Below are 24,931 nucleotides of genomic sequence, written 5' to 3' on the forward strand. Positions count from 1 at the left end.
TAGAAAAAAAAGCAAAGTTTGGAAGCTAGAATGATGTTGAAAACAAAACCTGGTAAGAATAACTTGAAACCACCTACAGATTAATGGTCAGTCATCAAAATAAATGTCAAAAATCCTAAAACATTAGCAAATTGACTTAAGTATTTTTCATGTCTAGGGCACCTTGAACAAGTAAGAATTATTTTTGAGAAAATAAGTTGCTGTAACATTAAGATTTAAATAAAATTTATTATCAGTAGATCAAGAGAAGAAAACCAAGCTATTACTTCAGTGAATGCTATGAAGAGATTACATGAAAGTCCTATCAGTACCAGATAAAATTTCTTAAGGAAACCAGAACTATTTTCTAAACAATCTGAGTACTGCCTAACTTAAATCTGTAACTGACCTGGCAAATAGCGAAGACATGTTAGAGGATGCCTTCTCAACCATTTTTGTTTAACATAATTTTGAAAACTGTGGCTAAAATCAGTAAGTGAGGGATAAGAAAGGTCCTTAACCATTAAAAAAGTGAGATAAATGTATTAATATCTGTAGAATACATTACTGTCTATATGGAAATCCAAGTGAATCAGTTGTAAAACATGGCTTATATAAAACTTCAGTGAAATGCTAGTTGGAAGAAAATGACAAAACTGTTGCATATGCACAGCCTGTTGCAAACAGAAAAATACACACAGGCACACACACAAACACACACACACATACTATCTAGGCTGTCCACTATAAAGGGAAGTAGATACAAGAGTGATAGCAACAACAAAGCAGTCCTCCTGGAACATACTTTCCAAATCATTACCAGAAAGTGCTGACTCATTCCTTTCAGAGGTTAAATCGTAGAGATACAGTGCAGTTTATCCAGCTAGTTTCCTACTGATAGACGTTTAAGTTGTTTCCTCAATTTCCATTTTTGTGATGAATGAGCCAAGGACATTTTGAAACTTAATAACCAGAATACTTATTTACATTCCCTGGTTTTAATCGTATGATTTAACTATAATATTGTTAAATATTGGTAATAGTATAAGAATAGATCTTTGAAATAGAAGACATGGTCTGAGACTCACTAAGCTACATGGTATTTCACATATGGAGTTTAAACCCAAAGAAAAGTATCACATAGAGGAAAATATTTGGAAGGCTTGACTGAAAATTAAAATTGTCTTTTCTCTTTGACTCTGAAATGCATTTTCCCCTCTTGTCTATTCTAGCAGTCATTTTTTTTTCCCCACTTGGAATAGATTTTTCTCAAGTCATTCCCTTTCTTTTTTCTTGAGACTTCTTTAGTTGCCTCTTTCTCCAGTGTCAGCTTTTCCCCCGTTTGTCCCTGACCAGTGCTGTTAGGGCATACACACAAGTAGTCCCAGTAACGCAGTGCTACCTATTTTTGCTACCTATTTCCAAAAGGAAGTGGAGGCAGTTTGTTGCCTGTGTCAGGAGAGACAGAGCTGACCCAGTAGCACAGTCACCAGACAACAGTAATGATAAACGTGTTAATATCTCCTGCTCTTTATTTGCCTGGCACTTTTCTAACCCCTTTAATGTGTAGATATGTCCATTTTGTAGATGAAGAAACGAAGACAGGAAGAACTTTGGTAACTTGCTTAATTAAGGTCAGTCAGTAAGTGGGGAGCCAGGATTTAAGTTAGGATATTCTGTCTCCAGAGTCTATGTGCTGTGCTTCAGGAGATAGAAGTTGTGTGGGCTTGTTTTTTTTTCCCCTTACATAGCCAACCAGAAAATAGACCATCCCTGGCTGTAGACCTCTGTTCCTCTAAGTCATCAAGGGCAATAGGTGTTTTTCCATCGTCTCCTATGGTGGCCTCCTATGTGCATGTGGAAAATGGAGAGTGTCATTTTCTGTTTCGATATATTGTGGCCTGGAATCTCCTCACCACTGTACTTCATGTACCCCCCTGGCCAAAAACTGGATGTGTGTGTGTGAACGTAACCACTAGAAGGGAGGCTGGACTCAGTTAAGGGCGCTGTCGCTGAAAGGAAGGGGAGGAGAGTGCATCCTACTGGGACGGTTGATAATCCTTGCCCTTCAGTCACACAGGAAATAGAAGTAAGAGAGTTTGGAAAAGTATCTTTTCAACATATTTCTTACTTTGCGAAAGGCACTGTTAAATGAGACGCCTGGAAGTCCTGCCCTGCTTCCCTGTCTCCTGCACACCTGCTGCCCGTGTCCTTGTCCCTTCCGTTTCCCGAGTTTTTCCATCATGTTCATTCTCGTTACTCCCGTCTTCATTCTTGTTACTTCCTTCATTCTTGTTACTCCGTCTTGGTCCAGACACTTAGTATTTTTTCCTCTTTTAGTTACGGTCTGCCTCCACCACATGCCCGCTCTCTCATTCCTGCCAGGGTGCTGTTTGGAAAATGCAAGTTGAATTCAGTCGTTCTCCTCTTGAAAACCCTCAGCGCTTATCTTGTACAGGATAAAATCCAATCTGCTGGCCTGCTGCATTCTGGCCTTTCTTTCTCTCGCTCCTACTTGGCCTGTCAGCACTTTCCTGAGTGACCTGTGCCTGCCAGTGGAACTCAGCCTCAGCATCCCAAAGACAGCTTTTCATGGGCTTGTTTTCCCATTATTGCTTCTTCTGAAAAGTCACACTCACCTTTATAGTGACACAGAAGCCTCACATGATGCTTATCTCTTCTGCGACTATTACCTGTTTGATGAAGTGATTGGAGATCAAGTCCTTGGCCCCAGGCAATCTGCAATTAGTTATTGCCTTCCTGGTTTTCCTGTTTTGGAGTGTAGGTCTTCATTACTATTTCTCTTTTGTATTCTCATGACTTGTTTCCTCCTCCTCTTTAACCTTTGAGTTCCCAGAGGTCAGACTGAAGCATCTTAAAAAGAAACCTAGAGAAAAGAATGCCCCTCCTAGAGCACAGGGTCATCATCGAAACAGATGGGTGGGTGGTGATTGTAAAAGGATAAAGTCTGAGTCACTGAAATTGATCATAAAGAGAAAACAGGGTGTTTCCTTAAGGCTGTTATAGTGAAGGTATTATTGCCTTTTAAAAACAGAGAACACAAATCTTACAGCATTTCCAACATGTCTCATGGGTTTTCAGCAGCAGGCTAGCTGTAGAGCTCTTTTGATAGGAAATCTCGCTCGCTTTTCCTTGGGCGATTACGTTAGTTTCTATATAACGTTCTCCCTTTGATGTGCATGTTGTCGAGTGTTTACCTCTGACCTACTTATAGCACATTTTGTATCACAGTGGATGACGTAGTAGATGAAAGTGATGACAACGATGATATTGATTTAGAAGCTGAAACTGAAAATGAAAACGAAGATGACCCAGATGAGAATTTTAAGGTTAGTAAACTTCTAATCTTTAGTTACCTGTATGAGTTATGTACTAGAGTTGTGGCCTTTGTCTTTGAATTAGACTTATTTCTAACTGACATGATTGACGTCATGGGAGAAGCCTTCCCGAGGTCAGAAGAAGAAAGAGGGAGGCATTGGTTCTGGGAATGAAGTGTGGCTGTTCCCTGTTTGCCTGTGAGTGCTTCGACCTGTCCCTGTCTGCTTGTACACAGCCTTTTCAGCTTCTGCCTGTTAGCACAGAACAGTGGTGTTAACCCTTGCCGGACGGCAGACGGCTCAGTATGTGTGTGGAAAGATCATCCTCGGTAACTACATTCTGTAGTATTGTGCCACTGTGTAGCGTTAGAACATCCAATCAAATGTATGCAGGTAAGGGAGACAAAGAGGCTAAATCCACGTATAAGGGAAAACCTTCTTTGTTTGGGGCTCAGGCTTTTTTTTTTTTTTTTTTACAGACAGAGTGGATAGTGAGAGAGAGAGACAGAGAGAAAGGTCTTCCTTTTTGCCGTTGGTTCACCCTCCAATGGCCGCTGCCATCGTGCTGATCCAAAGCCAGGAGCCAGGTGCTTCTCCTGGTCTCCCATGCGGGTGCAGGGCCCAAGGATTTGGGCCATCCTCCACTGCCTTCCCGGGCCATAGCAGAGAGCTGGCCTGGAAGAGGGGCAACCGGGATAGAATCCAGCGCCCCAACCGAGACTAGAACCCGGTGTGCCGGCGCCGCAAGGCGGAGGATTAGCCTGTTAAGCCATGGCGCCGGCCGTGGCTCAGGCTTTTGGATAAGAAATTCCACCTGGGCCTTATGCCGCCATAATAAAGACTACTTCCTGTTACAAGGCCTTGTTGTCTTGTCTCAGTACAGGAATCCTGCTATACAAGAACATACTTTTCCTTTTAACGTACCTCCTTCTTTCCTAGTGGGGCATGGAAATCATTCCTGACTGTTGTTCCAGGGTTTATTTTTTTCCCCCTGAAAAACAGAGTGGATGTTGACAGTTTTCTAAGGGCTTTATTTGCCATGAAGTGTAGGAGTGTGATGCTCATCAGTTTTCACGGAGGTGGTGCATCCCCCTGGCTGGCAGTGTGTGCCCTGGGGTCACCCTCAGTGTCCTGGCTCCTGTCCCTGCAGGGTGTATCATTTTAAGCAAGCTACTTCTCTGTATCTCTTCTTTTTGTTAAGTTGCATGGAGGTAATGATGCTATATCTTCATTGTTCTTATGTAGATTAATTTAGATAATACAATGCTTAGCATAATGCTTCATATATCTTCAGTGCAGAGTAAGTCTTAGCTGTTTTGATCACCACCATCATACATACACGTTTTTTTCAGTTTAGTTTTCTTCAGTTGTACTGAGCAAAAATAATGCCAGTTAGGGGGATTGAGGAGAACACATGTTAGTCTTAGTCTTGACACAGGTAGTTCTCTTGAAGAGCCAGCTATACTGTGATACTGGAATAACTGTGACCAGAACAATCATAAAAAACAACCCAAAAATAATAAGCAGATTTGAATTTATGTTGAAATTAATGCTGTCTGTATTTGGTGGTCATCTCTAATTACGCTTAATTAGTAATTTGGGGCATTTTAACTCCACAATGTGTTTTGTAATTTCAATATTTTGTAAACTGGTGATATGCTTTTTTTATATTTCAGAATGATGATATTGAAACAGATATTAACAAACTAAAGCCCCAGCAAGAACCAGGACGAACAATTGAAGAACTAAAAATGTATGAACACCTTTTTCCTGAGCTTGTTGATGATTTTCAGGTATAAATATAGATAATTATAGATAATATAGAAATTTAATGTCTTCACTGATTTTAGTAAAAAGAATCTTTCTCTTTTTTCCTGTAATAATTATCTTTATTCTGCTGTTCATTTCTAAAAAGTGAAACTGGTGTTGCATTTCTGAGTGATGTTAAAATAATATACCACCATTCTGAACTCAGCAAGTTGCTTATCCATAGAATGAGAAGAAATGGGCTATTTTTGAACTTTTTTGCCACTTTGGTTCATCACTTTTAATTGATAACAGTTTTTTATTCTTTTTCTTAGTTCTTTAAAATGACATTTCAAAATCGTGTTACGCATTTTGTTACAGTCTTCCTGTATCATTAGTGTTTTAGGAGAGGTGGGACTAAAATGTGCTGAATTAAGAATAGAGTTGATGTATGTTAAGTTTCTTCCCTGGTAGTTTACTGTGTAACCATGAAGAGGGTTGGGGAGAGAGGGAAGATGACATTTTGAAGACTTTAAATCTAAATTGATTCACAGAAAGAATGGCTGTAAAATTTTATTTATTTATTTATGCGAGAGAGGGGACAACAAGAACTTCCATCCAGTGGTTCACAAAGGGACTGGGCCAGGCTGAAGCAGGGAGCCAAGAACTCCATTCAGGTGTCATATGTAGGTGGCAGGAGCCCAATTACTTGAGCTATCACCACTGCCTTCCCAATTCTGCATCAGCAGGAGCTGGAGGCAGGTGCGAAACCTCTGCACTCCGGTATGGGATATGGGTGTTCCAACCAGTGTTTCAGCTGTCAGGACAGATGCTCAGTGCTCACAGCGAAGTGACTTCTCAGTAACATTTCTTACCTTTGTTTATCAGTGTAATCACCCCCCTGGATCACACAGCAAGGACAGGTGAATCGATTGCTGTCAGTAGATCTAGTTCTTACTCCCACTCTGTTGCTGACTTGTGGTGAGCCCTTGGATAAGCCTGTGAAACTCCCCAGGACTTAAAGGGTAAAATAAAAAGTTAGAAGTAAATAACGTCAAAGATTTGTTGAGCCCTTAGTAAGCCCCTTTGCTTCCCAAATTCCATATATGTAATAGCTACCTGTTTAAAGAAAAACTCTTCAATGTCCTCATATACATATGAGAAATTAAAAAGAGAGGAGAGGGGAACAGTTACCAGCCATGGTCTCACATTTTACAGTTCTAAGGTTCTAATTATTCGAGTTTCTCTTTGGGACCTTATGAGCCTTGGATGTAGAAGAGGGAACAACTCCCCCCTCCTCTTGCCACTCCTTCCTTGGTACTCTCCGTAGATTTGAAGTATATCTGAAGATACTTTGAGATTGGGGATGATAGAAAAGATGGCAAGACTGAAGGAGAAGCGCTTTGTCTGGGGGAGGAAAAAAAGGGGGAGGGCGTGCGGCATGGTGGTGCAGTAGGTTAAAGCACTGCTTGTAACACTGGCATCCCAGCTTCTCTGCTTCTGATCCAGCTTCCTGGTGATGTGCTTGGGAAGGCAGGGGAAGATGGCCCAAGTGCTTGGACCTCTGCTGCCCACGTGGGAGACCCTGATGGAGTTCATGACTCTTGGCGCTGGCCTGGCCCAGCCCTGATCATTTGTAGCATGCAGTAGTAGATGGGAGCTCTCTGTCCTCTGTCTTTCCCTCTCTTCCTTTCAAAGAAAGAGAAGTGGTCGGGAAGAAGGAAAAGCAGAAGGCAGAAGAGGTGTTTGGGATAGAATATAGGATCGTTTTCTTCCATTCAGCCTATAGCAGTTATCCGGGTACTCTTAACACATTTGTGTCCAGCCAAAACTACAGAGATAAGACATACTGGTAAATCAAGGCAACAAATTTGAGGGGGGAATTGATCATTATGTGAGCACATCACCTACCCTCTGTTTTTGTGCATACAAGAAGTATATAGTATCGCAAATTACAGTTTTTACTAAAGACATTTGTTTGAAAGGCATAGTTAGAAAGGGAAAGGGGAGGGTGGGAGGGAGAGATTGATCTTCCATCTGCTGGTTTACTCCTCAAATGGCTGTAACAGCCAGGGCTGGTCCAGGCTGAGCGAGGATCCAGGATATTCTTCTGGGTCTCCCACATGGGTGTAGGGGCCCAAGCATTTGGGCCATCCTCTGCTGCTTTCTCAGGTGAGTTAGAAAGGAGCTGGATGGGAAGTGGAGCAGCCAGGTTTCGAACTGGTGGCCATATGGGATGCCTGCATCATAGGTGGCAGCTTTACCCACTCTGCCACAATTCTGGCCCCAAAAGTGATTTTTTTTTCAAGATTTATTTTATTTATTTGAAAGGCAGAGTTAGAGAGACAGAGAGAGAGAGAGAGAAAGGGGAGAGAGGAAGATGGAGGGAGTGAGAGAGAAAGAGAAAATATCTTCTATTTGCTGGTTCACTCCCCGTGGCCACAGCAGACAGGACCAAAGTCAGGAGCTTCTTCCAAGTCTCCCATGTGGTTGCAGGGGCCCAAGCACGTGGGCCATCTTTCACTGCTTTCTCAGGTACATTAGCTGGGAACTGGATCAGAAGTGGAGCAATTGGACTCAAACCGGTACCCATATGGTATATTGGCATCGTAGGCAGCGGCTTTATCTGCTATGCCACAATGCAAATATCAAGGTCTTTATTAAAGGACCTTGTGATTTTAAAGCTATGCTTATTTATTCATAGTCACAATTTTATTTGCTCTTATTATTATTTCTTTTTTTTTTTTTTTTTTTGACAGGCAGAGTTAGACAGTGAGAGAGAGAGACAGAGAGGAAGGTCTTCCTTTTTCTGTTGGTTCACCCCCCAAATGGCTGGTATGGCCAGCGCGCTACGCTGATCCGAAGCCAGGAGCCAGGTGCTTCCTCCTGGCCTTCCCATGTGGGTGCAGGGCCCAAGGACCTGGGCCATCCTCCACTGCCCTCCCAGGCCACAGCAGAGAGCTGGACTGGAAGAGGAGCAACCGGGACAGAATCTGGTGCCCCAACCAGGACTAGAACCCGGGGTGCTGGCGCTGCCGGCAGAGGATTAGCCTAGTGAACCGCGGCGCCAGCCACTTATTTCTGGATGGCAGGGTATTGGAAATGTCGAAATTCTGCATTTTCACAGTTGTTTTTTGTATATATCTGTGGTAGTGTGATGGCATTCACCATGTGGATTTTGTATTTTTTTCTTTTTCCTCTCTTTTTAATTTTTTTAAAAAGATTTATTTATTTAATTGAAAGAGTTACACAGAGAGAGAAGGAGAGGCTGAGAGAGAGAGAGGTTTTCCATCCAATGGTTCACACTCCAATTGGCCACAATGGCTGCAACTGTGCCGATCCAAAGCTAGGAGCCAAGAGCTTCTTCCAGGTCTCCCATGTGGATGCAGGGGTCCAAGGACTTGGGCCATCTTCCACTGCTCTCCCAGGCCGTAGCAGAGAGCTGGATTGGAAAAGGAGCAGCTGAGACTAGAACCGACGCCCATATGGGATGCTGGTGCAGCAGGTGGAGGATTATCCTGCTGCACCAAAGTGCTGGCCCCCGACATATTCTGTATTATCTTGAAATTTTTGAGGCTTGTTTTGTCCTTGAATATATCCAGCCTTTTCTATGTTGTATAATCTAATGTGTTTGATAAACGTTGTGTGGCTGTTTTGAGGCACAGGTGTGTGCATTTGTTTATTAAACAAGATTGCTGATTATATCCGGAAGTTCTTTTCTATCCTAATGGATTTTTTTCTTATATTGATTACTGTGAAAAGTAGTTAAAAAGTGAAAAGTATGTTAAGAATTTCTCGTGGTTGTGAATGTGCAGCTCAGTCAGTTTTTGTTGCAGACTTTGAGTCTTGTTTGTTTTACATAAAGTTGAATCGAGTTTTACTCCGTTTGGAATTGAACTTTTTATCATTATGAAATTATTATCTTTGTTTTTAAGATTTTAAGACAAAAAGCATTTTTAAAAATACTAATGTAGTCACATTAACCTTAATTATTTGCCTGATGTCTTGGTAAGTCTTTCAGTTTTGCAGTATCCTTGGCTGCTTTACACATCTTTGGATGTGTGTTTTTTAAAAGCATGTAGTTGGGTTTTTAAAAAATTGAGTCTGAGTTTTGTCAAGTATCGAACATTTAGATGATTTACATACTATTCGTACATCTAGAATTATGTGTGGGAGAACTTACTTTGATTTTCATTTGTTTTGTCTTGCCTTCATTTGAATTTTTTTTATTTTTAAAGATTTATTTGAAAGGCAGAGTTAGAGGGGGAAGACACACACACATGCACGCACACACACACACATACCTCTTCCAATCTGCTGGTTTACCTCCCAAATGGCTGCAACAGGCAGGTCAAAGCCAGGAGCCTGGAACTGCCGTGAGAGTGGCAGGGGTGCAAGCTCTTAGGTCATTCTCCACTGCTTTCCTAGGTGCATTGCAGGGAGCTGGACTAGAAGTGGAGCAGCTAGGACTTGAATTGGTGTCCATTTGAGATCCTGATGTTACAGTTGGTGGCTTAACATGCTGTACCACAACTCTAGTCCCTATGTTTTCCTCATTCATTTCAATTTATTTTGTTTTACCACAAGTTTGAAAGCTACATATTTTTGTTACTTTTAACTTAATTAAGTTTCTGGAGGTACAGTTTATGTATAATAAGCTGCATCACTGAATGCATAAGCTTGAGTGTTGACATATGTGCACAATTTTTAGTTACTCTTGATATTCTAACATACAAGGAGTCTCAGAGTTTATGGGAAAAAGTAGAATTAAGAATGACTTTATTTTGATATAAAATTCTGAAATCACTGTACTTTTTTTCATATTATGTGTTTTTTCATGAACTTTTTGGAGACCTCTTGTTGGCATGGATTTCAAATTTTTTTTTGTTTCAAAATAAACTTATTTTGGGGGCCGGTGCTGTGGCGTAGCAGGTAAAGCCGCCTCCTGCAGTGCTAGCAACCCAAAGGGGCGCCAGTTCGAGTCCCAACTGCTCTACTTCTGATCCAGCTCTCTGCTGTCACCTGGGAAAGCAGTAGAAGATGGCCCAAGCCCTTGGGCCCCTTCACCCACGTGGGTGACCTGGAAGAAGCTCCTGGCTCCTCGCTTCGGATCAGCTCAACTCCAGCTGTTGTGGCCATTTGGGGAGTGAACCAGCGGATGGCAGACCTTTCTCTCTTTCTCTGCCTCTCCTCTCTGTGTAACTCTGACTTTCAAGTAAAATAAATAAATCTTTTTTTAAAAAAAAAGTAAATAAACTTATTTTTAATTATATTTTCCTCAAGCATTTTGAAGTCTACTTCTGTTTACAACAGTCTGAAACATCAGGACCTTTCCTTCCCTTAGTGGTAAAGTAAACTTAGAGGGGCGGGTGTGTGGCACAGAGGTACTTCCATCCCATATTGGAGTCCTAGTTCCTCTGATTCTGATCCAGCTTCCTGCTAATGTGCACCCTGGGATGCCACAGGTGACGGCTCAAGTGCTTGGGTCCCTTCACCTAGGTAGGAGGCCCAGGTTAAGTCCCAGGCTTCAACCTGGCCCAGCCCAGGGAAGTGAACTGGAAAAGGGAAGATCTCTGTCTCTCTCTGCCTTTCAAATAAAATGAAAATGTCACTAAAAATAATTAAAAAGGAAATAGAGTACTCTAATCACTTTCCAAATCAGTTTACATGCTTTTGATTTATATTTTAACTCTAGCTTAAAAAAACTATGATATTACTGCTTTGTTTTCTTCATTGTAGATGTATTCACATTCTTAATACCTTAAAATTTTCCTTTCTTCTTGTTTCTTAGAGTTTCTGTTTGTGATTATTTCCCCCAGGAATGATGCTTCTCTTTCTCTCTCTGAAAATACCTTTATTTCATAATCATTTTTGATAGTTGTTTTCCTTTTTCTCTGACTACTTTTTAAACATCACCTTTATTAAGGTCCAATTTAAATGCAATAAATTACATTTATTTAAAATTGCTGTTTTGATACATTTGAACAACTGTGTGGCTGCTACCCCAATCAAGAGGTAAGATTGTTTTTATCATCCCCGGAAGTCCTTGGTTCCCTTCATGTCTCTTGTCTGGTCTCTATCACTGTAGAATTTTGCCTATCCTAGAACTTCTTATAGATGGAATCCTTACTCTTGTATAAGGCTTCTTTTGCTCAGCTGTGTTTTTGAGATTTTTATCCATGGAATATATTCCAATTTCTTTATTCAGCTGTTGAGTATTAGAAAATTTATAGTTTTGTATTATTATGAATAAAATTGATGCAACCATTTGTGTATAAAACTTTCGGTGGAAATACACCTTCACTTCTCTCAGGTAAATAACTGAGTAGTATGTATGGTTAAGTGTGCTTTTACTTTATAAGAAACAATTTCTGGTGGTGCTTTAGATAACTTTGTTGTCTAGTGGTCTGCAGATGCCTGATAATGCTCACTGAGTTTGGCTTCTGTATGTTGTTTTCTCACAGAACTGGAAAATCTCTTTTTTGGTTACTTCTCATGCCCTTTGTTCTCTCTTCTTTTTGCAATTTGCATTGAATTTGGAACTTTTTACTCTCTTCCATGTTTGCTAATCTCTTCTACAAGCTTTTCATCTCTATTTTTCTTTGCTGTATCCAGTTTATTGCATCAGAAATACACATTAGGCATTGAATTTTGATTACTTTTAGGTGGTTTAAAAATATGCTTTGTCAACCTTTAATTTCTTCAGCGTTCTCCTATGCTAGGTCTCGTGTGCTGGTAGTTATCTCTTCCTGGAGTGCTGTCCACGTGTGTGGCTCCCTCTCCTGAAGTCTTTGCTTGTATCTCCTCTGTCCAGTGAGGCTCCCTAACAGGTGGCATCGGAAGTTCAGAAATGCCGCTCGCCTCTTCTTCCCTGGCATTCTCACCTTCTCCCTCCACCTTTTAAATTTTTTTGTTTCCTGTGACACTTTACCTCTGGAATGTTCTGTAAGATGCATTTATATAATATTTGTCTCTTGTTGTATTGACGATCTTACCCCCTCCATACCTATGACAAATGTAGTTTTTAGAAGAAAGAATTTCATATTGTTGTTTAAACTGATGTGTCTAGGTGTCTGATCAGTGCTTGGCACAAGGCAGATATTCCATAAATATTTTTCTACTTTTCAAAAAGTTCCCTTGTTTCTGTGGTATATAAGCAGTATTTTATATAAGAAAAGAAAATTGTTATGAATTTGTATTGTGGCTAAATATTTTGTTTTTCATTAGTGAAATGAAAAGGTACTCTGTCTTGTCTATCTGTAAAGATTTCAAATGTTAGATTTCTGAAGCAGCATATAAAATGAATATGACCTTAGTTTTGCTTATATATTTTAATATTTGCAGTTAAAAGATTGAATTTTTTTTTAAGGGCTATGATTTAATCTCCAGAGAACCAAAGCCTTTTGTGTTTGAGGGGAAGGTACGAGGTCCTATTGTTGTTCCTACGGCTGGAGAGGAGGCGTCCGGGAGTTCAGGCAGTTCGAGAAGAGGAGCTGCTGCGAAGGAGAATGTGTCGCCTAGAGGAGAGGAAGGTGATAGGAAACCTGCCTCGATGGATGTTGCAAAAGACGATACAAAAGACAGTGGCCGGACGCTACAGCCGCCTCTCGGTGATCAGAGTAGAACTGTTTCATCAACCCATGGCTTAAACAACGACATTGTGAAGGCCTTGGACAGGATTACCTTGCAGAATATGCCTTCCGCAGCAGCCCCAGGGGTGAAGAAGGACTACAACCTCCCTCTCACTGTCCTCACGTGCACGAAAGTCTGTCCGCACGTGGCCACCTGTGGCAATGTCCTCTTTGAGGGAAGAACAGTTCAGTTGGGGAAGCTGTGCTGTGCAGGAGTTGAAACTGAAGACGATGAGGACACCGAGTCTAACTCCTCCGTGGAACAGGCGTCCGTTGAATTGCCGGACGGGCCAACACTCCATGACTCAGACCTCTATATCGAGATTGTGAAAAATACAAAGTCTGTCCCAGAATATTCAGAGGTGGCTTATCCTGATTATTTTGGTCACATTCCACCGCCCTTCAAAGAGCCAATTTTGGAAAGGCCTTATGGTGTACAAAGGTGAGTTGCAGGTTTCTTCCCCTTCTAAATAAGGTGAAATTGCTCTAAATTAAAGGTACTATGATTTTTCATCCTGCTTTGAAAATTTTGCATTGTGTTCAAACTGTCCTTGTGGGTGGACTTTATTTTCTAAGTTCCTTGTTTATTCAAATGAAGCCAGAATAGTAAACATGGCCATTTAATAATTTAGACATTTTCTATTTAGACTGAATCTTAAAAGTATAAAAGATTATTTAATGATCTTTGAGTAAATATTACCTTGGTAAATCATTTGAACTTGATTTAGGTATGTGATCTTTAAAATAGGCTATAAAGGAAAGAATATGGACAGTACTGTTTTCTTGTAAAATTGGACAAAATTTAAATTATGTTTTTATTTGAGAGACAGAGTCAGGGAGGCAGAGTCCCCATCAACTGGTTCATTTCCCAAATGCCTGTGACTGCCAGGACTGGGCCAGGTTGGAGCTGGGGGCCTGGAATTCAGTCTGGGTTTCCTTCCTTGGTGGCAGGACTCAACTAATTGAGCCGTGACCTGCTGCCTCCCAGGGTCTGTATTCGTGGGAAGCTGGAATCAGGAGTGGAGCTGGTGCTTGAAGCCAGCCACTCCTGTATGGGAAGTGAGTGTGTTAACTGGTGTCTTTACTGCTAGGTCAAATACCTGTCACAGATCTGGAATTTTAGATGGAAATAGACAATGCGGAGTTGCCATCTTGTCTACAGAAGGCACTTACTGAATTATAAGTGTTCTTTGAACCCTGAAAGCAAATTTCCTTATTACGTTGCCTCAAACCAAAGGTGTCCCCCCCCTCTTTCTAGCCTTACCAGCCTAGGGTTAGAATGGAGAGGACTGTGGGACAGAGATGGGACTTTTCTATGAGTCTTTGATTTTCAGCCTTTTTTTTTTCTTTTTTTTTTTCCGACAGACAGAGTTAGACAGTGAGAGAGAGAGACAGAGAGAAAGGTCTTCCTTCCATTGGTTTACCCCGCAAATGGCCGCTGTGGCTGACACGCTGTGCTGATCCGAAGCCAGGAGCCAGGTGCTTCCTCCTGGTCTCCCATGTGTCTGCAGGGCCCAAGCACTTGGGTCATCCTCCACTGCCTTCCCGGGCCACCGCAGAGAGCTGGACTGGAAGAGGAGCAACCGGGACAGAACCAACGCCCCAACCGGGACTAGAACCCGGGGTGCCAGCGCTGCAGGCGGAGGATTAGCCTAGTGAGCCGCGGCACCAGCCTTTCAGCCTTAATTTTTTTTTTTTTTTTTTTTTTTGACAGGCAGAGTTAGACAGTGAGAGAGAGAGAGAGAGAGAGAGAGAGAGAAAGGTACTCCTTCCGTTGGTTCACCCTCCAAATGGCTGCTACGGCTGGCGCACTACAGCCGGTGCTGCGATGATCCAAAGCCAAGAGCCAGGTGCTTCCTCTTGGTCTCCCATGCAGGTGCAGGGCCCAAGCACTTGGGCCATCCTCCACTGCACTCCCGGGCCACAGTAGAGAGCTAGACTGGAAGAGGAGCAACCGGGACAGAATCTAGCACCCTGACTGGGACTAGAACCTGGAGTGCCGGCGCCGCAGGCAGAGGATTAGCCTAGTGAGCTGCGGCACCAGTCCAGCCTTAATTTTAACCACTGAGAGTCCAGTCCTTTTTGTTTCCCATCATGGATCTCATGTTCTGAAAGCCTTCATCAACCAACTCTCTTAATGTTATGCTAATTTATGTAAATTATGTTAATAAGGGGCATAAGAGCTTCTAGAAGATTCCTTGCTCCACATTGGATAACCAGGGCCAACCCTGTTTGGGTGATACAGGCATCGACATGGAAGGAAACTTGGTGTTTTGCTAATGTAGCCTTACTGCAGAGAAGTGTGTGCTGGCCTGCAATAGCTGGCAGACTGCTGTGAGCCCTCAGGTTCCTACTGCCGAGGAGGAGCCCCTCCCGCAGACCTGTGAGCGTGCTCCTCTGAGCAGGTGTTCCTGATGGGCTTTGTCCTTGCCTGACCTGTGTTTCCACATGTGGCCCACGCTGCACTTCCTCTGTCCTCCGCATGGGGCTTGTCCTGATGGCTGAGGAGTTTATAGAGACTGAGGATTACTGTCCCCTTCAGCAGCTCTCTCCTCACCTTGTCTCTGAAACACAGCTGTTAGAGTTCCCCTGCAAAGTCTGTTCCACAGATCAGAGTCCAGCTTTTCCCTCACATTGGGCCGCCTGTGGGACGTTTCCGGAAGTGACTGACTGTTGTTTAGCTGCGTGTGTACACTGTGTCATGTACCACCAAGCTTGTCTGCTAGCCAAACTGAATCTTTAAGAAGACTTTGACACTGTGAGATGAACACTGTGAGGAAGGAGTTGGTGTGTGTGTTTTGAAGAAGGGTGTGCTGGTATGCAAGTTAAAGTATAACAGAGAGGAAGCTCAGGGCAGCAAAAACACAGACAGAAATCACCTGCTGGCCTGTTTATTCTTAGAAAGTTTGCAGAAAGAAAAACCAGAATTTGGCCCCAGAATACTTTTTTTTTTTTTTTTTTTGACAGACAGAGTTAGACAGTGAGAGAGAGAGACAGAAAGATCTTCCTTCCATTGGTTCACCCCCCAAATGGCCGCTATGGCCAGCGCGCTGTGCTGATCCGAAGCCAGGAGCTAGGTGCTTCCTCCTGGTCTCCCATGCGTGTGCAGGGCCCAAGCACTTGGGCCATCCTCCCAGAATACATTTTAACGTTGAGGGATCTGTGTTTCTCCATAAGTTTGAAGCATTTTTTTTTCTTGTAGACTTCCCTCTTGATGAAACATTATTGATGAAAACATTATTTTGCCATCTGATTTGTGGGTGAAGAAATAAGTTATTTCTGAAGCATCTGAAAGCCTTTTTCTGTTAGTTTCTCATCTATTTTGTGAAGTGGTGACTATAACCAACTTTAATTTTATACACTGTATTGCACAGAATACCTTTTATCATACTTGTGCATTCTCATGTCATATTTGCCAGAATTTCCACGGGAAACAGATGTTTGATATGAGGATAAATCTAGCCATATTTCAGTATGGACCTTTGTGCCTGAGAGTGATTAGGTTGATGGGGGATGAAGCTTCACATTTCAACGAAACAATAAGATTTAGTTGAAATTATTTAGATATGTAGAACTTTCCTCAATAATGTTAACTTAGCTATAGCTACTATAAAAATAAGGTATTTTTATTTAGAAATGTTTATAAATTGTACAGTATGCAACAGGGTTATGAGTTATTGCCTTTCCCCTCCTTAGTTTACATATAGCCTGCAAGTATTTTCCAAGAGTTGATGTGGAAGTTTTGAGGAATGTGGACTTATTTTTTATTTTAAGATTATTTATTTATTTGAAAGGCAGAGTTAGAGGGAGGCAAAGGCAGAGAGAGAGGTCTTCCATCTTCTGTTTTACTTCCTGGATGGCCACAGTGGTCAGAGCTGTGCTGATCTGAAGCCAGGAGCCCAGAGCTTCTCCGGGTCTCCCATGCGGGTACATGGGTCCAAGGACTTGGGTCATCTTCTCCTGCCCTCCCAGCCACAGCAGAGAGCTGGATGGGAAGTGGAACAGCTAGGACTTGACCCAGCGCCCATATAGGATGCCCGTACTGCAGGCAGTGGCTTTGCCTGCTGCGTCACAGCTCCAGCATGAGCAGCATGGTCTTGATGCTCAGAGGTGTATACCTTAAAGCCTCTCTTGTCTTTCACTTTTTTACCCATTATTTTTGAATAATGGGCAGGAAGTCTTCAGAATTGCGTACTCCTTTAAGTAACACTTGTTCAAGATTGGGAGAACAGATGTGTAGAGCAGCAGTACTTGGACAGTTGGAGTAGACTTGCTGAGGGTGGTGGGCCGTGTGGTATGCTGAGACAACTTGGCAGCGAGGACTCTCCAACAGCAACTCCTAGACTTGGCTCTCCCACAGACTCTGTGTGAGTGGGAGCAAATAACTTCATTTTCTCCAGATACCAATTTGCTCAACTAAAAGCAGAGAATTAGATTAGTGTTTTTCAAATTTAACTGATACTCTTTAGTAACCAATATTTAAAGAGAAAATAATAGCATGTCACACCAAGTGTACAACCAAGTGTCATTTCAAACCTCGTTTTATTTCATAGCTCTTCCTCTGTGGTTTTTAAATTCATTTCTTACTTACTGATTGTCATCTGACAAGTTTGATAGTCATTTGCGGCCCTTCTGCTTCCAAACTTAAAATATTTATTCATGGGGGCCGGTGTTGTAGCCCCGTGAGTTAAGCTGCTCCTGATCTTGGACACCCCATATCAGCTCAGGTTTGAGTCCTGGCTGTTCTGTTTCCGGTCTCGCTCCCTGCTAATGCACCTGGGAAGGCAGGGGAGGATGGCCCCTGTGCTTGGGCCCCTGCCACGCAAGTGGGAGATGTGGATGGAGTTCCAGGCCCCTAACTTTGGCCTGGCCTGGCCCTAGCTGTTGCAGACAATTGGGGAGTGAACCGGTCCCTTTCCCTCCCTCTCTCCCTCATTCTATCACTCTGGCTTTCTATAAAATAAAATCTTAGTTTTTGGTTTTTTTTTTTTTTTTTTTTTACGTATTTAACTGTTTAAAATGATTTAGAGAAAATTATTATGCAAATTATATGAAATCCACGTAAGTATCCACAAGGTAAATACATGCTTACTTTGAAATATGTTAGCTATGGTTGCTTTCTTCCTAGAGTGGCAGAGTTGAATAGTTGTGACAGTCCATATGGCCTGAAAAGCCTAAAATATTTCCTGTCTGGTCCCCCACAGGAAAAAATATGCTGACCCGTGAAGCTAGGTAGTCCTTATAATTCAAATATGGGCCAGATCATAGGTATTTCTAAAGCACTGATTAATGGCTTATTTTTGGAATACATGGAGATGTTGACTATAGTTTGTTTACTTGCCTAGTCTTCTAGAGCCTCTTTGTTTTGTTTTTTAATAAAACAATGATGAACATTTTGTGAATTACTTACTGGTTTCATCTTAGTCCCAATGGCGTGGTAAATGAACACAGATTTAGTGTTTTAGTGCTTTCAGAGAAAGGAAGCTTAACACTCCTTAAAATTATTTTGATTTTCTGCTGGGTGGTTCTCTTTCTTGTATGCAGTCACTAATCTTTTTAAAAGAAAGTTCAGTATAAAATGAGTAACACTGCATTGAAAAAACTCTGCTGAGACTTAGCTGCATGTAGCCTAGCAGTTAAAACTTCTGTACCCCGGGGTGGAGTACCAATGTTCCATACCTGGCCCCAGCTCTTTACTCCAGGCTCCTGCTAATGCAGACTCTGGGATGCAGTGATGATAACCCAAGTAACTGAGTTTCTGCTACCCATGTGGGAGACCTGGATTGGGTTCCTGGTTCCCACCTTATGCTTGGCCCATGCCTGCCTACTGTGGTCATCTGGGAAGTGAACCGCTGCTTGGGAGGTCTCTTTCTGTCTCTTTCTTTGTTTCTCAAGTAAATACATTTTTAAAAATTTTGGAAAAAACAAATCACCTAATCTAGAAGGGAAAAAGTCTACTATAACATTCAGATCTTATACATAACATGCTAAGATTTAAAAAAGTTTTGTGTAATCATATTGATGATGTAAACTCTCATTTTTGGTTTAAGTTAGATTTGAAAATGAAACTCAACTCATTGTAAACTATATTTAGGATTTTTATGCATTTTTCCTTTTCTTCATATTGCATAAAATTAGAACATGAGAAAAAGAGAGAAGAAAGATTAACTGGAATTGGCATTTTTTTATTTTCTATTTCCTCATGCCTCAAAAGATTACATTTTATATATGTATTAAAATTATAATTTCATACATACAGGCTGCATTAAGGGGCATTAAAGGTTTTGCTGAAAATACATTCATCTAAATAAAATGAAAAGGAAATTCAGTGACTCTTAACCACAAAATGTATCCAACTCCATACAAAATAAAAGGAATGCAAATTAAAATGTACAGAGATACCATTTCACACCTAGCAACTAGGAGTTTTAACAGCACATTCTATGGATGAGGCTGTGGGAACAAACACATTTTCCTAATACATTCAGGGTGATAGTGTCCATGGTAATCCCTTGTGGAGGACAGTCTCTCAGGGACTATCAAAGTTAGTAGTACAGATTTCCTCACACTTGACCTCGCATCCGGGAACTTATGGGGTACATTTATCTCATAAATCACATACAACTACACACACACCCCACATATGTATGAAATGGTGTGCCAGGTTTTTCATTGCAGCATTATTTTGAGATTAGATACAGCTCAAATGCCCATCAATCAGAGACTAGTCACAAATTATTGCGTATCCATTTTATGATGACTATGCCATGGTTGAAAACCGAAAAGCTGTCTGCACTAATGAAGGAGCTCTTACGATGGACTATTAAATGAAATAAGCAGGGTGCTTGTTTATGGCATTCTAGGCTTTGTATTCCAAAGACAGAAAGCAATTCAAGTGTGCAGTTTCCTAAAATAGCATCTGAAAGGAAAGTAACAAAAGGTAGATACAGATTGTGTTGAAAATGAAACTCTTTTTCATTTTCTACTTTATGCCATATTTGATTTTTGTATATAAACTTCTGGTTCCTGGCTTCAGCCTGGGCTAGCCTGGGCTGTTGGCCATCTGGCGAGTGAACCAGTGGCTGGAAAATCTCTTTCTCTTTGTCTCTTTTCTTTCACTCTATAACCCTAACTTTAAAATTAATAAATAAATCCTTACCAAAAAAAAGTTTGTTTCTCTAGAAAGAATTTGGTATTTTAAAGTTATGACATTGAACCTAAATCAAGAATTTATAGCTTAATTCTTTGATACTAAGTCTTTTTTTTTCCCTGATAGACTGGTTTGTTAGTAATGAATTATTTTTTGGAGAATAAATTTTTTTAATTCAAAATTTTATTTTCATTTTATTTGAAAGATGAGACAATTACATACACAGAGAGACACTGACAGAGAGACAGAGAAACAGAGAACCACAAGGAGATCTTCCATTTGCTGCTTTATTTTATTTTTTTTATTTGACAGGTAGAGATATAGACAGTGAGAGAGACAGAGAGAAAGGTCTTCCTTCCATTGGTTCACTCCCCAAATGGCCGCTACAGCCGGTGCTGTGCCAATCCGAAGCCAGGAACCAGGTGCTTCTTCCTGGTCTCCAATGCGGGTGCAGGGTCCCAAGCACTTGGGCCATCTTCCACTGCCTTCCTGGGCCACAGCAGAGAGCTGTACTGGAAGAGGAGCAACTGGGACTAGAGCCCAGCTCCCATGTGGGATGCCGGCGCTGCAGGCGGAGGATTAACCAAGTGAGCCACGGCGCTGGCCCCCCATTTGCTGCTTTAGACCCCAAATGCATGCAATAGTCAAAGTCAGGACCCAGGAATTCAATTGAGGTCTATATGGATTGCAGGGGCCCAATTACTTTATCCATCACCTGGAGAATAAAATTAAAAGTACATTATGCTTAACTGTTTAGTAGATTAAGAATTTTATCATTGCACTTTATTTTTTCAGTGTTCTTTTTCATTTGTTTATCACACTTCTTAGTGTTTTCCTAATGATTTTTAATTCTTCAATTAGAATAGGTTCTTGGCTTATTTTGAATTTAAGATGACACCGTGATGTTAGGCACATTTCTAAACTGTGTGGGAGTACAGTTTAACCACAGGGAAGTACTTTTGTGCAAGAGACTAGTTTCCCGTTTGTCCAAAGTGAAGGAGACTTTCAGGGTTTAGTGTGTTCCTGAGATTTTATTTTCACCATATTGACAGATTTTTTTTTCTTACTCTGTTTTTGATGAATCTAGAAACCACAGTTCTGATCGGCATACCCTGTCTCTAGCTGAAACTAGCAAAGTTGTGATTTCAATGAGTGCACACAGTGGGCTTCCTCTTTAAGAACAAGTTAACACTGGAGAGGTAGCTTTGCTCTAGCAGGGTCTTGGGCCAGTCTACCTGCAGTTCCAGGCATTTGGCTTTGGGATTCAGCTATGGTTTAGTTCTGTCTGGTGATTGTTATCTTTGTGGACTTCAATATTGAAGGGGACGATTTTTTTTTTGAAAGATTTATTTATTTTATTTGAAAGTTAGAGATAGGAGAGGGAGATGGAGAGGGAGAGAGAGAAACAAAGTCAGTCTTCCATCTGCTGGTTTACTCCCCAGTTGGCTGCAACGGTTGGAGCTGTGCCAATCTGAAGCCTGGAGCCAGGAGCTTCTTCTGGGTCTCCCACACGGGTGCAGGGGCCCATCTTGGGCCATCTTCTACCGCTTTCCCAGGCCATAGCAGAGAGCTGGATTGGAAGTGGAGCAGCCGGGACTTAAACCGGCTTCCATAAGGGATGCTGGCACTGCAGGCGGTGCCTTTACCTGCTACACCATAGCGCTAGCCCCGCTGGGGAAGATTGTGGGTCCTGTGGGCGCCTTGGTGGTGGGATTTTAGGAGTTTTCCAGTTTGTGTCCATTTCATTGGACTGATTCAGGGGATCTGGCCTGGGGAATCCTGAAGGGATACCTTCACTCCCTGATGGGTGTTTGTTTCCTTTTCCTACCACAGGAGAGGGGTGTACTGCAGAACACACAAGCTGTTTGCCAGTTGCCTTTTAGCTAAATTCCACGTAGATGTGGTTTTTGAAAGGGAGAGTGACAGAGACAGAATCTGTGGGTTCACTTCTGGGTACCTTCAACAGCTGTAGCTGGGCCAGTTTGAACACAGGAGCCCAGAACCCAGTGTGGGTTTTCCATGAGGATGGCAGGGACCCATGTACCTGAGCTGTCAGTTGGTGCCCCCCAGGGTGTGCGCTGGCAGGAAGGTAGAATCAGAAGGGGAGTAGCCGGAACTCCGACCAGAGACTGCATTATGGATGCCTGTGTCCTAAGTGGTGTCTTAACTCCCTCTAGATTTGTTTACAAAAGTCTCCTTCTTACTGCTTGTAATAATGCGTTGTTATGTATACAGAATGATTCGCCAAAGGGTTAGGTAGTGGATCCATGCCATTTTTATGTAGAAAGTTGTAATAAAAGGGGTGAGCATTTGCCACAGTGGTTTAAGACTAAGCTTGGGATACCTGTATCCCACGTCATGGTGCCTAGGTTCCAGTATCAGCTGGGCTTTTGATTCTGGTTTCTTGATGAAGCCTACTCTGGGAGGCAGCAGGTAATGGCTCAAGGTCCCTACTACCTAACTGGGAGACCCAGATGGAGTTCTAGGCTCCTGACTTCAGCCTGGCCCAGCCCTGGCTGTTGCAGGCCATTTGGGCAGTGAACCAGCCAGATGGAAGATCTCTTGTCTGTCTCTTGCTGTCACTCTCCGTGCTTTTCAAATAAATTAATTAATTAATAAAAAAGTCTTAATACACATTGAAGGTTTTTGTTTCTGTTTTTACCATTGGACTTGTGGTTATATTCTACATGTCTGTTTTCTAGAATGAGACTGATAAATATTGATTATTGTCTTGTTATGTATTGATACTTTTTTGTACATGAAATACGTAGATGGAAGAATGCTCATTTTGAGAAGTTATTATTTTTCATCCAACACTTGTGCAGAAGCTTTGCACTGCTGCATAATAATGAACTTTGAACATACTTTTATGATTTCAGGACAAAAATTGCCCAAGATATCGAGAGGCTGATACATCAGAGTGATATCATAGATCGAGTGGTGTATGACTTAGATAATCCAAAGTAAGTGTGATTTTTTAAAAAAACTTATTTTCCTGCAACATTCTAAAAGCTAAGAAATTGTAATGGACATCATTTTAGCTTATCTTCCCTGCGTGTTCCTTTTTTGGCAGGGATTTATGCTAAGGGTAAATCCTACTTGTTTACTTAACTTGAGTCTCTCACAAGCTTTGTTTGCTTTTAGGTGAGTTGTTAATGGGGTTAAGGTAAAGGTCACGAAGGGGTACTATGTTCTTAAGCTGGAATTCTGTGCCCTTGCACTGGAGGTTTCGTGTGCCTTTTTAGTGCTAATAGATGATATTCTCTGTTTCTAAATTAATTATAATATTTTCATCTGAGAATGGTTTATTAGAATTATTGTTAGGTCATAAACAATTTTAAAAATAAGTCTGGCCTTAAGATAGTGAGGCAAAAGTTCTTACACAAGTACAAGCATACAAGGAAGTCTCTAACTAATTATAAATTATTTTTTTGTCTATAAACAATAGCCAGACTTGGTACTTTGCATGTGTTTGTTAGGTTTTTTGGTATTGAAATTAACAAGGAAGGTGATGTGGCAATAGTGTTTAAATGCAATGTATTTTAATGTACTTGCTTTAAAATTTTTATTTAGTTACACTGTTCCAGAAGAAGGAGATATTTTAAAGTTTAACTCCAAATTTGAATCTGGGAATCTACGTAAAGTAATTCAGATTAGAAAGTAAGTCATTTCAGATTTTCTTATTTTGTGTGTGTGTGTATTTGTGTGTAGAAGTTTTTCGAATTTTCATTAAATTTCTTTGTCTTCTCTTTTCAGAAATGAGTATGATCTTATTCTGAACTCAGATATAAACAGTAATCACTATCATCAGTGGTTTTACTTTGAAGTCAGTGGGATGCGGCCAGGTGTTGCTTACAGGTTTAACATCATTAACTGTGAGAAGTCCAACAGTCAGTTTAATTATGGTAAGACAGTTTTTGTTCCCAATTGAGAGGGCCAATAAGCATTGTAACTGTAGAACTGAAGTTTAAAAAACCATTACTTTTTTTTTTAATGTTTCAGTATCTTTTGTTTTCTCTAGTTCTCGAAATTCAGATGTTTATTATGCAAAATTTGAAATAGGTTAAGCTTTGATTTTATGATGAGAAGAGTTACCGTTGTATATAGCCAAGTGCTTTAAAATGTAATAGGTATGGTTAATTTCATCCAAGTTGAATAGACTAAAAGACTTATGATGTGTGCTCCAGTGCTTCTATCTGATCATGTGATTTTTCTTCTTTAGCCTAATTGATTGCTTTTTGAATACTCAGCTATGGGGTTTTTGTTTTTTGTTTTTTGGTTTTTTTTTTTAATTTATTTATTTACTTGAGAGCCAGAAGCTTCTTCCTGGTCTCCTATGAGGGTTCAGGGACCTAAGATGACCTAAGGCCATCTTCTACTGCTTTCCCAGGCCATCAGCAGGGAGCTAGAAAGGAAGTGGCGCAGCGGGGACTGGAACAGGTGCCCAAATGGGATGCTGGCAGTGCAGGGAAGGATTAACCTACTATGCCAGCCTACTCTGCGCTGAACCCTGAGTCAGCCTTTTAATCTGTGGAATAAAACCCACTTGGTTTTCATGGCTAATATTTGTTATGAATTTTTGTATTCATACTCAGCGTGATGTGTAGTGTTTTCTTTTGGTACGGTATCTGCTTTGGATATCATAGTAGTGCTCGCAGAATGAGTTGAGGAATAGTCAAGTATTCCCCTTGTGCTTGTACAGAATTGGTGTTAATTCTTAAATGTTTGGTAGAATTCTCCAGTGACACTGGTAATCTTTTAAGCTAGGAATTCAGTTTCTTTAATAGTTTCAGAGTTGTGTTGTGGCAGTTTGTACTTTTTGAGAATTGGACACTTTTCTTATCAGATGCATGTGTAGGGCCGTTTGTAGCAATCTTGTACTCTCCTGTTAGGTCCATGGAGTTTGCAGTGAGAGCCCCTGGCTCATTCCTCCCAGCGAGAATTTGTGGCTCCTCTCCTTCCTTGTCAGTCTTCCAGAGATTTCCTGGTTTTATGGACAATTTCAAGGGTTGGTTTTTCTCTACTATCTTTTCTTATGAGACTATCTTTAAGCAACTTTGGTGATATGCCAGCAAAAATCTTAAATA

At 41.3% G+C, this 24,931-nt stretch overlaps 1 protein-coding gene across 4 annotated transcripts in view; it reads left to right on the forward strand.

Annotated features, from left to right (window-relative positions):
* Nucleotides 1–24,931, forward strand: part of AGTPBP1 (ATP/GTP binding carboxypeptidase 1) — a 200,998-nt gene that overhangs the window by 99,096 nt on the left and 76,971 nt on the right. For all 4 annotated transcript variants that reach the window (XM_062208617.1, XM_062208619.1, XM_062208620.1 and 1 more), the window contains exons 12-17: nt 3,232–3,329; nt 4,994–5,110; nt 12,433–13,136; nt 22,724–22,807; nt 23,418–23,504; nt 23,601–23,749. In XM_062208617.1, coding sequence (XP_062064601.1) covers nt 3,232–3,329; nt 4,994–5,110; nt 12,433–13,136; nt 22,724–22,807; nt 23,418–23,504; nt 23,601–23,749 — 1,239 coding nt within the window. The remainder of the gene's footprint in view (nt 1–3,231; nt 3,330–4,993; nt 5,111–12,432; nt 13,137–22,723; nt 22,808–23,417; nt 23,505–23,600; nt 23,750–24,931) is intronic.

The sequence above is a fragment of the Lepus europaeus genome, chromosome 12 (genome assembly GCF_033115175.1).
Source record: "Lepus europaeus isolate LE1 chromosome 12, mLepTim1.pri, whole genome shotgun sequence".
Taxonomy (NCBI): domain Eukaryota; kingdom Metazoa; phylum Chordata; class Mammalia; order Lagomorpha; family Leporidae; genus Lepus; species Lepus europaeus.